The sequence below is a fragment of the Urocitellus parryii genome, chromosome 5 (assembly GCF_045843805.1).
Source record: "Urocitellus parryii isolate mUroPar1 chromosome 5, mUroPar1.hap1, whole genome shotgun sequence".
NCBI classification, from domain to species: domain Eukaryota; kingdom Metazoa; phylum Chordata; class Mammalia; order Rodentia; family Sciuridae; genus Urocitellus; species Urocitellus parryii.
The window spans coordinates 60,278,420-60,292,247 of NC_135535.1; the positions used below are offsets into that span (position 1 = coordinate 60,278,420).

General features: G+C 32.6%; 1 protein-coding gene across 1 annotated transcript; it reads left to right on the top strand.

The window, feature by feature from the left end:
• Positions 1-12,473: 12,473 nt before the first annotated feature.
• Positions 12,474-13,415, top strand: LOC113177440 (olfactory receptor 6C76). Its single transcript, XM_026381970.2, has one exon. It carries the CDS (start codon positions 12,474-12,476, stop codon positions 13,413-13,415), a length of 942 nt encoding a protein of 313 aa, XP_026237755.2.
• The last annotated feature ends 413 nt before the right edge of the window (positions 13,416-13,828 follow it).

Here is a 13,828-nt window from a genome sequence, read left to right on the forward strand (position 1 = left end):
CACCCTGATTTCCATGATTGGAACTCCCAGATTTTTCCCTGCTGAGGTTATTAAGATAACTATGCACATGAACTACCTGGTTTCCATACTGATATCTTTTGAAGGACAGAGGCTCTGTGTTTGCATTAACCTGGACCTTATCTCAGTTAGGTAGACTTCAGGATTAAAAGGAATACTGGCTAAAGTGTAGTCATTGGTGGTGGGTAATATGTAACTTTTTGGGTTATTAAAGATGATGGTAGAGAGGGGCAGGAACCCCTTTTTTCTACCATCCTTCTGTCTGTCTGCACCTTCCCTGTGTGTCTGTGTCTGTCCTTTGTTTGCCTCCTCCACAAGTCTCCCTGCACAGGTGTTCTTTAACAGTTTCATGTTAAGAAATTCAGAACATCTGTTCTTTGGAAAAAATTTTAACAACAAATATTTTATATTTTAAATTTTTCTACTTAGTTTTTACACATATATAATCTGATATTTAAAGGAAAGTAGGGCATATTTTGAAAGCATAATTTTCTTATGCAGATATATTTATTAAAGCTATCAAGAGACTAACTTTATATTAAATGACTGGGGATGCATATGGAATATAACAGACAGATTTTTTTGTTATGGTTAATGTACATTTTCCAAAAGGTACATTTTTGGTTGTTTGTTTAATTTTTGTTTGTTTGCTTGTAGATGGACACAATACCTTTGTTTACTTATTTTTATGTAGTGCTGAGGATCAAACTCAGTGCCTCACATGTGCTAGGCAAGTGCTCTACCACTGAGCTACTACCCCAGTAACATCTTGCTTGTCAATTTATTACTTATTTACAGGCCTTTTATGTTTCTTAACTCAGGACATGTAATAAAAAGGCAGTCTTAAACTTATTAAAGAATTGTTTCTTATTTTTATTTTTAGACCTGGAAGAAGTGAACAAAAGGGAATAAAAAATCATACATCTGCAACTGAATTCATTCTTCTGGGATTAACAGATGACCCAAAGCTAAATATTTTCATTTTTTTATTTCTGTTTTTCACCTACATACTAAGCATTACTGGAAACTTAATAATTATCACCCTTATTCTGGTAGACTTGCACCTAAAAACACCCATATATGTCTTCCTTAGGAATTTCTATTTCGTAGAAATCTCATTCACCACAGTTTCTATTCCTAGATCCTGGTCAGCATCATAACAGGGGATAAGACCATTTCCCATAATTCTTTCATGGCCCAGGTGTTTTTCCTCATATTGCTTGGCTCAACAAATTTTTTCCTTTTAACTGTCATGTCCTATGACCATTATATGGCTCTCTGCAAGCCACTGAATTACACAACAATAATGAACAGCAGGATTTGCACCCTGGTTGTCCTTGGTTCTTGGCTGACTGGCTTTCTCATTATCTTTCCACCTGGGCTTGTGGGACTACAACTGGATTTCTGTGATTCCAACATCATTGACCACTTCACCTGTGACTCCTCTCCTGTGCTTCTGATCTTCTGCACAGACACATCCTTTCTAGAGCTCTTAGGATTTTCTCCTGGCCATATTAACTCTCATTGTAACCTTAACATTAGTGATTCTGTCCTATGTGTTCATAATTAAGACAATTCTGAGAATCCCCTCTGCTGAGCAAAAGAAAAAGGCCTTTTCCACTTGCTTCTCACACATGATTGTTGTCTCCATTTCTTATGGAAGCTGCATTTTCATGTATGTCAACACATACACCATTCTTCCATTTGTCCATTCACTTCCAAAATCAACTTCTTTTTCCAGAATGTTTTGTTCTTCAACTGTCTCACTTTGATCTCCTTTGCCAGTTATCATTTTACATTTATGCATGCTGAAAATCCTAAGATTGTTTTAATGTCACAAAAATAAGAATGAGAAAATGATATTTGGCATTAATGCTAGAATTTTGGTTTAAGAATCCTTGAAAAACTTTCCAAGAAACTTCATAACCTAAGCAAAATAAATGTTATTTCAAGCAACTTTGAAAATTATTTTTCCAAGGACATATTTTTAAAAAAATACTATTTAAGTAAGCAATTTTTTTGCTTGTGAGGTAATGTCTTCTTGTATGTTTCTATTTGTCATTCTGTCTTCTATTGTTTTTGCATCATAAATATTGTTCCTATGGTATCAATACATAGATGTTATAGCTTCATCATGAATTCCATATTTTATTGTTATAATGTATGTTTTTTATTGAATTTTTAAAAAAATAAATAACAGCAGATTGCATTGCAATTCTTATTATCACAATATACCACAATTTTTCATATCTCTGTTTGTATGTATTTTGCTACCCAATTTGTGTCTTCATCATGTATTTTTGATAATGATGTTTATCACTTTCCACCATCCTTGCTAATCCCCTGCCCCCTCCCTTTTGCTCCCACCCCTCTTCCCTACCTAGAATTCATCTATTCCTCCTATGTTTCCTCTCCCTACCCCACTATGAGTCAGCCTCCTTATACCAGAGAAAACATTTGGCATTTGTTTTGGGGGGAGTGGCTAACTTCACTTAGCATTATCTTCTCCAACTGCATCCATTTACCTGTAAATGCCATGATTTTATTGTTTTTATTGCTGAGTAAAATTCCATTGTGTATATATGCCACATTTTTTTAATCCATCATCCACTGAAGGACATCTAGGTTGGCTCCACAGTTTAGCTATTGTGAACTGTGCTGCTATAAACATTGATGTAGCTGTGTCCCTGTAGTATGTTTCTTTTTTTTTTTTTTTTTTTTAAGTCCTTTGGGTATAGATTGAGGAGAGGGATAACTGGGTTAAATGGTTGTTCCACTCCAGTTTTTCTAAGGAATCTCCATGCTGCTTTCTGCTGAGGGCCATTGCCAAGTAGGAATGACGCATCGAAATTTCCTTGCCAGCGTACCCCATGTTAAATGGACTTGCCTTGGAATTTCGCTGTTGACATTGCATGTAAGGTGCCCTTGTTCAAGGACCAGGGCGGATCCGGGTTTAGAGCTGATCAGGTTTGAGGAAGTATCCCGCTCCTTGAGTTTAAGGCGTTCCCGGTTTAAGACAAGTTTAGGGCATTCCTGGTTTAAGACAATATGGGTTTTTAGGGAAGTTGGAGGTTGAAAATTATTGCTGCTGAGAATAGGGTGTTCCTGCTGCTTGAGGCCCCGTTGAGTTCTCCTGAGATTCAAATGGGATTTGGAAAAAAGCCTCGTGGAATAGGTGAATTGTGCCGGCAGATTTTGGATTTCCCCTGAACGTGTGTGGAGGCCCGTGTGAGTTCGGGAATAAAGAATTGCTGTACTGGCTGTGAAATTCCTGCAAGTGTGGAACAGAATCTGTTTGTGCTAGCAGCTTCAACTTGCAAGAAAACACTCAGTTCTAAGAGAGAACACTTTGCTTTTTTTCCGGTTGAAGTAGCATTAAATAGAAACTATTCCCAGAACTGGCAGAAAGAATTTCAATTTAAAGTCTCTTTGCCTTTGCTAAATGGCCATTAATTAGAAGCAGACAAATGCAATGAAAATGAGTTTTCTAAAAAAGTTTAATGAAAGGATTGGAATGTCCCCAAAAAGTCATGTGTGAGGCAATGCAAGAAGCTTTAGAGGTAAAATGATTGGGCTATGAGACCCTTAATCCAATTAGTGGATTAATACCATGATAGGGGTTAACTTGGTGCTAACAGTAGGTGGGGAGGGTGAAAATGGAGAATGTGTGTCACTAGGGTATACATTTTGTTCTTGTTGAGTAAAGGTCTCTCTCTCTGCTTACTGTGATGTCCTGAGCTGCTACCTCCACCACATTCTTCTGCCCTTGAGCCTCAAGAAATGCAGTCAGCTGTCTTTGGACTGAGACCCTGAAACCATGAGCCCCAAAATAAATTTCCCTCTTGTTTTTTTTTTTTTTCAGGTCTTTTGGTCAGAGTAGAGAAAAAGCTCTCTAAAACAGATAGAGATATTCCAGATAAATAAAGGCAGAAACAAAACAGGAATAGTTGTCCTCCTATCTAATAAAACAGGCATCAAACCCCAAATTAATCATAAAAGACAAAGACAGTTACATTATAAAGTGAAAAATCCAACAAGAAGATATAATGATATTAAATATTTATGCCCCAAACATTAGTGCACCTAATTACATAAACAAACATGATTCCATGTAATAATTCAGATAGAAGCCAAAACAATAATACTGAGATATTTTAACACACCTTTCCCTAGGATAGGTCAACCAGACATAAAATCAGTACAGATTCCTCTGCACCCCCCCCAGATTTATTAATTAAATTAAACTAATAAACATCTGCAGAATATTTCATTCAACAATGGCCAAATTCACTTTATTCTCAGCTGCTTATAGAACCTAAAAAATAGGCCATATTTTTCACCACAAAATAAGTCATAGAAAATAGGAAAAAAAAATATAATTCCTTCTATCTTACCAGATGAAAGAAGAATAAAATTATAAATCAACAACAACAACAAAATGAAAGAAAGATATAAAAATTAGGAAATAGAGGGAATGAGGTCAGAAATTTAAGGAGCTTTATAATAATATGAGAATATAGGCTCAACATATCAAAATCTCTATGGCACTGTGCAGGTGGCTCTACGAAAAAAAAAAAAAAAGTTGGTGGCAGTGAGTGCCTATATAAAATAAGAAAGGTCCCAAATAAAGAATGAATAAATAAGTAATCTAATGATGCATATCAAGATTCTAGAAAATAAAGAAAAAATATCAAAAGCAGTAAAAGAAAATAATTAAGATCAAAACTGAAATTAATGAAATAGAGAATTAAAAAATATAAAATATCAGTAAAAGGAAGTGTTGATTCTTTGAAATGATGAATAAGATTGAAAAGCCCTTAAGCAAACTAATAAAAAGGAGACAAGATCCAAATTAATAGAAGTAGAAATATAAGAGGAGACACAACCACAGACACTACAAAAATCCAGAGAAAACTAGGGTCTGTATTGGAAATTGTACTTAAGTAAATCAGAAAGCTGAAAGAAATGGATAAATTTTTACTTATATATGAATCACCAAGAGGATATAAACTAACAAGATATTAAAAAAAACACTAAACCAAACAAGAACAAGCAATGAGATTGAAGCAGTAATAAAAAGCCTTCCAACAAAGAAAAGTCCACAATCAAATGGATTATCTGGTGAACTCTCTCAAGCTTTTAAAGAAGAATTACTGCCAAGACTCCTAAAATTATTTCATGAAATAGAAACAGAGATGAATCACTTCCAAATTCATTTTCTGAGCCCTGTATTCCCCTTATACCTAAACTAGATAAGGACACATCAAGGAAATAAAATTACAGACTAATGTCACTTATGGGTGTAGCTGCAAAAATACTTAATAAAGAGCAACTATGTTTAACAAAATATCAAAAATCACAATCATAAATCAAGTTAGTTTTATGCTATGGAAGCAATATATGCAAATCAATATATGCAATATATTCAATATATGCAAATCAATAAATATAATTCACCACTTGGATTATGTTTACAAAAATGTCTTCATTATTTCAATAGATGTGGCAAAATCCTTCAACAAAATTCAACAAGCAGCATTCATGACCACAAAATTGAAGAAATTATAAAAGAGGAGATTGGCTTAAGATCATAAGGATATGTGGACAAACCCAGAGCCAACATCATATAGAATGGGATAAAACTAAAAACACTTTTTCTAAAATCAGGAATAAATCAAAGATGTGCACTATCAACAATCTTACTCAATATAATATTTGAAATTTTAGCCAGTTCAATTAGGTATAAAAAGGAAATGAATGGATACATATAGAAAAACAAGAAGCCAAATTATCAAGCCTTGTAGATGATATATCTGATACTTAAAAGTTACAAAAAAACTCTATCAAAATACTCTTTGAACTAATATACAAATTCAGCAGAGTAGTGTAGTACAAACCCACATACAAAAATCAATAATGAATTCACTGAAAAAGAAATCAGAAAATAATTCCTTTCACAATAGCTTCAAATAATAAAAATAAAATTCTTATGTTTAAGTCTAAAAAAGTGAAAGATCTCTACAGTGACAACTATAGAATACTGACTAAAAAATTGAAGACAATATTAGAAGTTGAAAATATGTACTATGTTCTTGTCTAGCTAGAATTAATATTGCTAAAAACATCACCTTACCACAAGTGATCTATAGATTCAATGCAATCCCCATCAAGATATTAATAACAACCTTTACACAATTAGTTAAAAACAGTCCTAAAATCCAGATGGAAAAATAAAAGACACAGAACAGCCAAAGCAATTAATAAGAAAGAGTGCAATACTGTAGGCATATAATGCAGAAGTGCAGTAACAAAAGCAGCATGGTATTTACATTAAAACCGACACGTAAACCATGGAATAGAAGACACAAAACTAACCCTACACAAATAAAGCCATCTGATTCTTGACAAAGACACCAAAAAACATAGGCTGGAGAAAAGATAGCCCATTTTGACAAATGGTACTGGGTAAACTGGATATCCATATGAAATAATCTCAAAATGGACCTTAACCCTGGAAATTAGACCAGATACTTTGCAGTTGATAGAAGAAAATAGGAGAAACAGTCCAACATTTAAGTGTGGGCAATAACTTTCTCATTAGGATCTAAAGCTCAGGAAATAATACCAATAATTAACTAATGGGATGACATCAAGTTTAAAAGCTTCTGCACAGCAAAGTAAATAAGAGAATGGATACCTACACAAAATGTTTGCTATCTACTCTTCTGACAGGGGATTATATTTAGAATATATACTTTAAAAAACTCAAAAAACTTAACATTAAAAACTAAAATAAAAATAACCCAATCAACACATGGCCAAATGAACTAAATAAGAAATTTCCCACAAGAAGAAACAAATGGTAAGAAATATATGAAAAAAAAAAATGTTCAACAGCCTTAGCAATCAGGGAGCAAATCAAAGCTACACTGAGATATGAACTGATGCCAGTTGGAATGGCAATTATCACAAATACAAATAGTAATAATAAATGCTGGCACTTATTATTCCACTGCTGGTAGAATTGTAAATTAGTACACTTGCTGTGGAGAAATGTATTAGTCAGGGTTCTTTGGAGGAACAGAATCAATAGGAAGCATAACTAAGGGGATTTACTAGGTTGGCTTAAATGACCAGAAGCTGGATAGTCCACAATGACTGTCTGCATGCTGGAGAGCTGGAAGAAACAGTAGCTGTACAGTCCACCAGGCTGAAGCCTCAGAACAACAGGGATCAACAATTCTACCCCAGTCTGTGACCAAAGGCTTCTGGAAACTCCCTGGAGAATCACTGGCAGAGTATACTTTGGAAAAGTGTAGAAGCAAGAGTCTGATATCCTCAGATGATTGCAGTAGCAAAGAACCTGTTCAAGAAGAATTGAGCTTGCATCTGCTCTGCTTACTTATTCTTCCAACTTTTATTCCATCCAAGCCTTCACCCTATTGTATCATGTTGCCCACATTTAGGGAGGGTCTCCATTTTGGTTGGCTAGCCCACATGCCAATCATTTCTAGACACACCCTCATTGACACACTTATAAACCTCTTACTCTTTGACAGCTCTTAAGACAATCAAGTTGATAATTCACATTGACCATTACAGATATATGTATGAAGGCTTATAGCAGCCCAGTTCACAATAGCCAAGTTATGTAGAGAGCCTATATATCCATCAGTTAATGAATGAATAAAGAATATGTGGGGGGCTGGGGTTGTGGCTTAGAGGTAAAGCGCTTTCCTAGCATGTGTGAGGCACTGGATTCAGTTCTCAGCACCACATAAGATAAAATAAGTAAAGATATTCAACCACAAAAAATGAAATTATGTCATTTGTAAGAAAATGAATGGAACTTGAGAACATTAGGTTAAGTGAAATAAGACAAACTCATCAAGTTGTTTTTGTTTGTTGTGTTGTTTTTGTTTGTTTTCATATGTGGAAGCTCGGGAGAAAAAAACGGAAAAAGGATGGAGGATATTATGAAAATGAAAGTGAAACAAATAAAGGGAGGAAATCGGGAGAGGGATAAAGGAACAGAGGTACTGGAGAATAAAATTGATCACATTATGTTATGTGTATGTATAAATATGTCATAATTAATGCCCTTATTATATAATTATAGTGGTCCAATAAGAAATTAAAACAATTTTGAATTTTTTTGGGGAAAAATTATCAGTAAGCAAACATTGATGTAGCATCATATTACCTGAATATATATTTTATCTGTGAACTATTGAAAATATAAATAGTTCAAAGACCTGGCAATCAAAATATTTACAGTGTTTTATTAATATTTTATTCTAAACTTCATTTAAAGAATTATATACTTGTGAATATTTGTAAATTATAAAATGATGGAAAAATTATTCCCTTCATGATATATCAAAGTCTCCATAAGATATAAACACATATAAAACTTAATATAATGAGTCAATAGTATTAAGAAGACACTAGTACAAAAGAAGTACAAAGATATCGAATTATAAAGAAACTTTGATATATAATGTATGATGTTATCTTTTAAATGGACTAGATGAGAAATATACTTAAAATACCTCAAAACGTATACTATGTGCCATGAATCATCAATGGAAAATAAAAAAAATATTTAACACAGTTATGACACTAACTATATCAAAACCTTAAAGAAAATACATATTAAATGAGTAATTGAAATTTTACTCAAAGGTGAAGTTAATATTCACGTAAATGACCTCAAAAAAATGCCACTCCACCCCATGTATGAATTGATTCAGAGATTTTTTTGGCTCCAGATACAGTTGGGCAATGCTAAAACATTAAAAAAAAGTGAAGCAAAGTTTGCAAATATTCAGAATGAGAAGACAAATACTCATTTTCCCCTCATGCTTGCTATGAATATTTCCCAGATAAGTTTTTACATCTTATAAAAGTTTGGGAGGGCTGGGGTTGTGGCTCAGTGGTAGCACACTTGCCTGGCACGTGTGAGGCACTAGGTTTGATTCTCAGCACCATATATACATAAATTAAATAAAGGTCTATTAACAACTAAAAAAATATTAGAAAAAAAACTATGGGATATTCATGAAAACAATTGCAGTTGCAAACACATGGAAAATTTTTTGTTCTTTTCCACTAGAAGAATTCTTACTGATAAAATATCTATACTATCCAAGTGAACTATAGATTTAATGCTATTCTCATCCAAATACTAATGACATTTTTAATATACAAGATTTAAAAATTCTCAAATAGGTATTGGACCCTCAATACTCAAATAGCCAAGCCAATCAAAGAGAAGGAAGAAAATTAGGTATCACTTAATTTAGGACTATGTTATGGAACAATAGCTTTCAAAAGAGTATAGTTCTGGAATTAAAAAAAAAAACACATAGAAGAATCAAACAAAATAGAGAAAAAAACCCCACAAATATGGTCAACTAATCTTAGTTAAGCTCACAAATAATGTACAATGAGACAAAGTCTCCTTAATAAATGGGAAAACTAAATATATACATGCAAAAAAATAAAATTGTATCTTTATTTATACACCTTATAAAAATTTTGAAATGGATTAAGGATGTAAACATAAGATCTGAAACCCTAAAACTCCCAGAAGAAAACAAAGAAAAGTCTCCTTGACCTTGGTCTTGTTAATTTTTTTGAGATGACACCAAAAATATATCTATAAAAACAAAAACAAATGATACTATATTAAGCTATATATTATAAACAGCAAAATATATAACCAGTAGTATGAAAGAGCAATGTGAATAATGGAAGAAAAATTATTTACAAACCATATAGATGAAAAGGGGCTAATATCCAAAATATTAAGAAACTCCTACAACACAATAGAAAAGAAAAACTCCGTTTTTTTAAGGACAAAGACTTAAATAGACATTTTTTTTTTCAAATAATACATACAAATGGCCAAAAGTTTCTCATCATCACCAAACATCATGGAAATGCAATTAAAAACCACAGTAAGATATTACATTATACCTTGCTTAAATTACTATATGAGTAAGACATGAACAAAGAGATAACAAGTGTTGGTAAGGGTATGGAGAAAAGAAGGTCTGCTGCCTTTGTGGTTTTTAGTGAGAAATTAGGTGATAGGCTCACCAAGGATTGCTTTGAATTCCTGTGCTGCTCCAAAAGTGTTCTTTTTGTTTTTGTCTTTCAATAAATTAATTTTTAATGTGGCTTCATATAATTATTTTTGAGCTTATCCCACCTGAAGTCTCTTTAGGTTCTTCGGTTTGTCGACATATGTCTTTCATCAAAATTGGGAAGTTTCTCAGTGTTTGTTCAAATATCATTTCTGCCCCACTCTTTCTTAGTTCTGCATATCAGATGCACACAATTCTATGTTGATCTTCTTGGAAATAATAATAAATGTAAAAGTTACTTCCAATTTTAGATGAACACTTATAACTTAGCTTAACTAATGAAAGGAGCAATAGTCTATGCAAATTTCAGCTGCTATAATAACCTCCAGTAATTTTTTGAAAGTGTTCCATATATTATTTTTTCAGGACTTTTTTCTTAATAGACCTCTCACTTTTTAATTTTTATATTTTAAGCTGATTTCCCTCAACCTTAAGGATAATACTTGCAAAGTATGAAAGTGAACATCAGAAGATATTTTTTTTTAATTTTTCCTGGGATTCACCCTTCCCCAAATAGCCAGTTAACATTTTGCTGGATAATTTCCTCAGACTTCTCCTGGGACATAGGTACCATAATCACACAATTAAAATATGATTGCTAAAATGGATAAAGTACACAGATCAATTAGGGCCCTATTATTTACCGCAAAAGTAATTAAGCATTTATTTGCCTCAATTTTTTTTTCTGAAATTATGTAAAACAAAGTACACTGGCGGTGCTATTTTTACTTTATTCCTAGGGGAAAATAATGAATTTGGCCCTCTGAGAAATATCAAAACTAACTCTAGAATTTTTATCATTTATAATGGCAGAAATTTCATATAAAGATATGATCCTAAGGTAGATGATTGGAATATGTCAGGCCTCCAAGTATTAAATGATGATTAAAAGATAAAAATAAAATATTTTACTGGGTAGAATGGAATATGTCAGGCCTCCAGATATTAAATGATGATTAAAAGCTAAAAATAAAATATTTTACTGGGTGTTTCAAAATGAAGCATCAAAGAATTTGTGAGGGAACTTGCAGTTTTATGGAAGGAGAGAGCAAAATATATTTTGAACAGTTGCATGACTTTTGATTTAAGCAAATTGAGAATATTATTTTGTATTCAACACTTAAGTTTTGCAATCAATATTTGATAAGAGGCAAGTAATTTTAAGTTATTTTATCTATGTTTCAACTTCTATTTATTCTATCTTATTTATTTCATAATGTTTGATCTGGTGTGCTTATTTATATATATTTATATATATATAGATATATAGATATATATATATAGATATATATATATATATAATACATACACATACATTTAGTAGTTAACTTAATAAATTGATATTTAAAAATATATTGTAATAATTTTCTAGCAACTGACTGAAATATGTAGAACACACCACACCTTCCTTAATATTTGTACATTTTTATTTTAGGAGACCTATCACATGTTAGTGGTCTTAATGTTCAAGATAGTTCTAATTAATTTATGGAAAGCATTTATATATTTCAAGTTTGAGTGCTATTTGTGAACTATTCATATAGAACATTAAAATTTTCTGACCAGACTCTTTGATGCTTAATTAGATTTTTAAAAATATTTTAGCAATTATGAAATATACCATTAATTAATGGTATATGTTGTTTTTTAAATCAAGAATTAAGTTAGAGGTTCTAAAATTTCCAATAATATCTAGAAATAGATTGTATTTGGACTGGAGAAAATGGGATACTATTTACACAGACCTTTGTTTAAAAGTTCAAAATATTAATTAGAATCAATTATCCAGGTTCTTTGTGTGTGTGTGTGTGTGTGTGTGTGTGTGTGTGTGTGAATGTCAAGAAAAAAAATACTAGTGAAGTTAGTAGTGGCTACTTCTCAAAAAAAATATTTAGAACTTTCCTTAGAAAGTTATGTTGATCACATGTTGCATGATCAAATAAGAATTTTTAATCCTAGAAAAGATAATGTAATAAAGGCACAGTACCCCTTATATTTTAGTTAATAATGAAACATTTGACAGTTGGTGTCCAATAATTTATTTCTCAATAATAAATGTAAATGTAGAGACAGAGTAAAATATAGGAGTCATATTAAAAATAAATATATATAGGTATGATTGAAAAATAAAAGTGAGAAATATATACACACAACCAAAGTCCCCAGTGTTTCATATCAAAATGCAAAAAAAAAAAATTACTTCAAAACACATATGCAAACATTTGTGCTTCCCTTCTGATTCATACTTTATTGTTTTCCAGATACATTTTATCAGTAAAATCTACCTTAAACCACTCATTGGAAATGAAAAATAGAACATCAGTAACAGACTTCATCCTCCTGGGTCTAACAGATGATCCAGAGCTACAGGTTGTGATTTTCTTCTTTTTATTTCTCACCTATGTGCTGAGTGTTACTGGAAATCTAACTATCATCACCCTTACCCTGCTGGATTCCCACCTGAAGACCCCCATGTATTTCTTCCTCAGGAATTTCTCCTTCCTAGAAATTTCATTTACTTCTGTCTGTAACCCTAGGTTTTTGATCAGCATCCTAACTGGGGACAAGTCGATTTCCTACAATGCTTGTGCAGCTCAACTATTTTTCTTTATCTTCCTGGGCTCAACAGAATTTTTCCTCCTGGCCTCTATGTCCTATGATCGCTATGTGGCTATCTGCAAGCCTCTGCATTACACTACCATCATGAGTAACAAGATCTGTTTCCAGCTCATCATCATCTCTTGGCTGGCTGGTTTCTTGGTCATTTTTCCACCACTGACCATGGGCTTGCAGTTAGATTTCTGTGATTCCAATGTCATTGACCACTTCACCTGTGACTCTGCTCCTTTGCTGCAAATCTCTTGCACAGACACCAGTACTCTAGAGCTCTTGAGTTTTATTTTAGCTTTGTTCACTCTCCTGACCACATTGACACTAATAATTCTCTCCTACGCTTACATCCTCAGAACAATTCTAAGAATTCCCTCAGCTCAACAAAGAACAAAGGCCTTCTCAACCTGTTCCTCACACATGATTGTTGTCTCCATCTCATATGGAAGCTGCATCTTCATGTATGTGAAAACATCAGCAAAGGAAGGAGTTGCTTTAACAAAAGGGGTGGCTATGCTCAACACCTCTGTCGCTCCTATGCTGAATCCATTTATTTACACTCTAAGGAACCAGCAGGTGAAACAAGCAATTAAAGACATTGTGAGGAAGATATTTGCCTCAAAATCATCAATCTAAACATGATTTACAACTAATTCAGGTGCATGATTTTAACTATAAAGCCAAAACCATTGCTGTTTAGTTAGTCTCTGCTTTCTTATCTCTTCTAAGAAAAACAACTTTTTAATGCTTTTTGGGATTAATTTAATGTACTTATATATCAAGTCCTTTATGAACTCACACACAAAAATTATTGTGGAATGATTTGATGCATTTTTGTATGATACACTACAAAAATAGGTCTAAAGTCTCTTTATATATGAATTTATATACTTCAAGTATATACATGCTAATGATAATCACTGCACATATATTTGAACAGAATAAGACATTGTGTTTCTTGAGTTAGTAATTCATGTATGTGTTTATACAAATATATGCATACACATATATGTTCTTACAAATGTGTGTACATATAGGTGTGTCTGTAT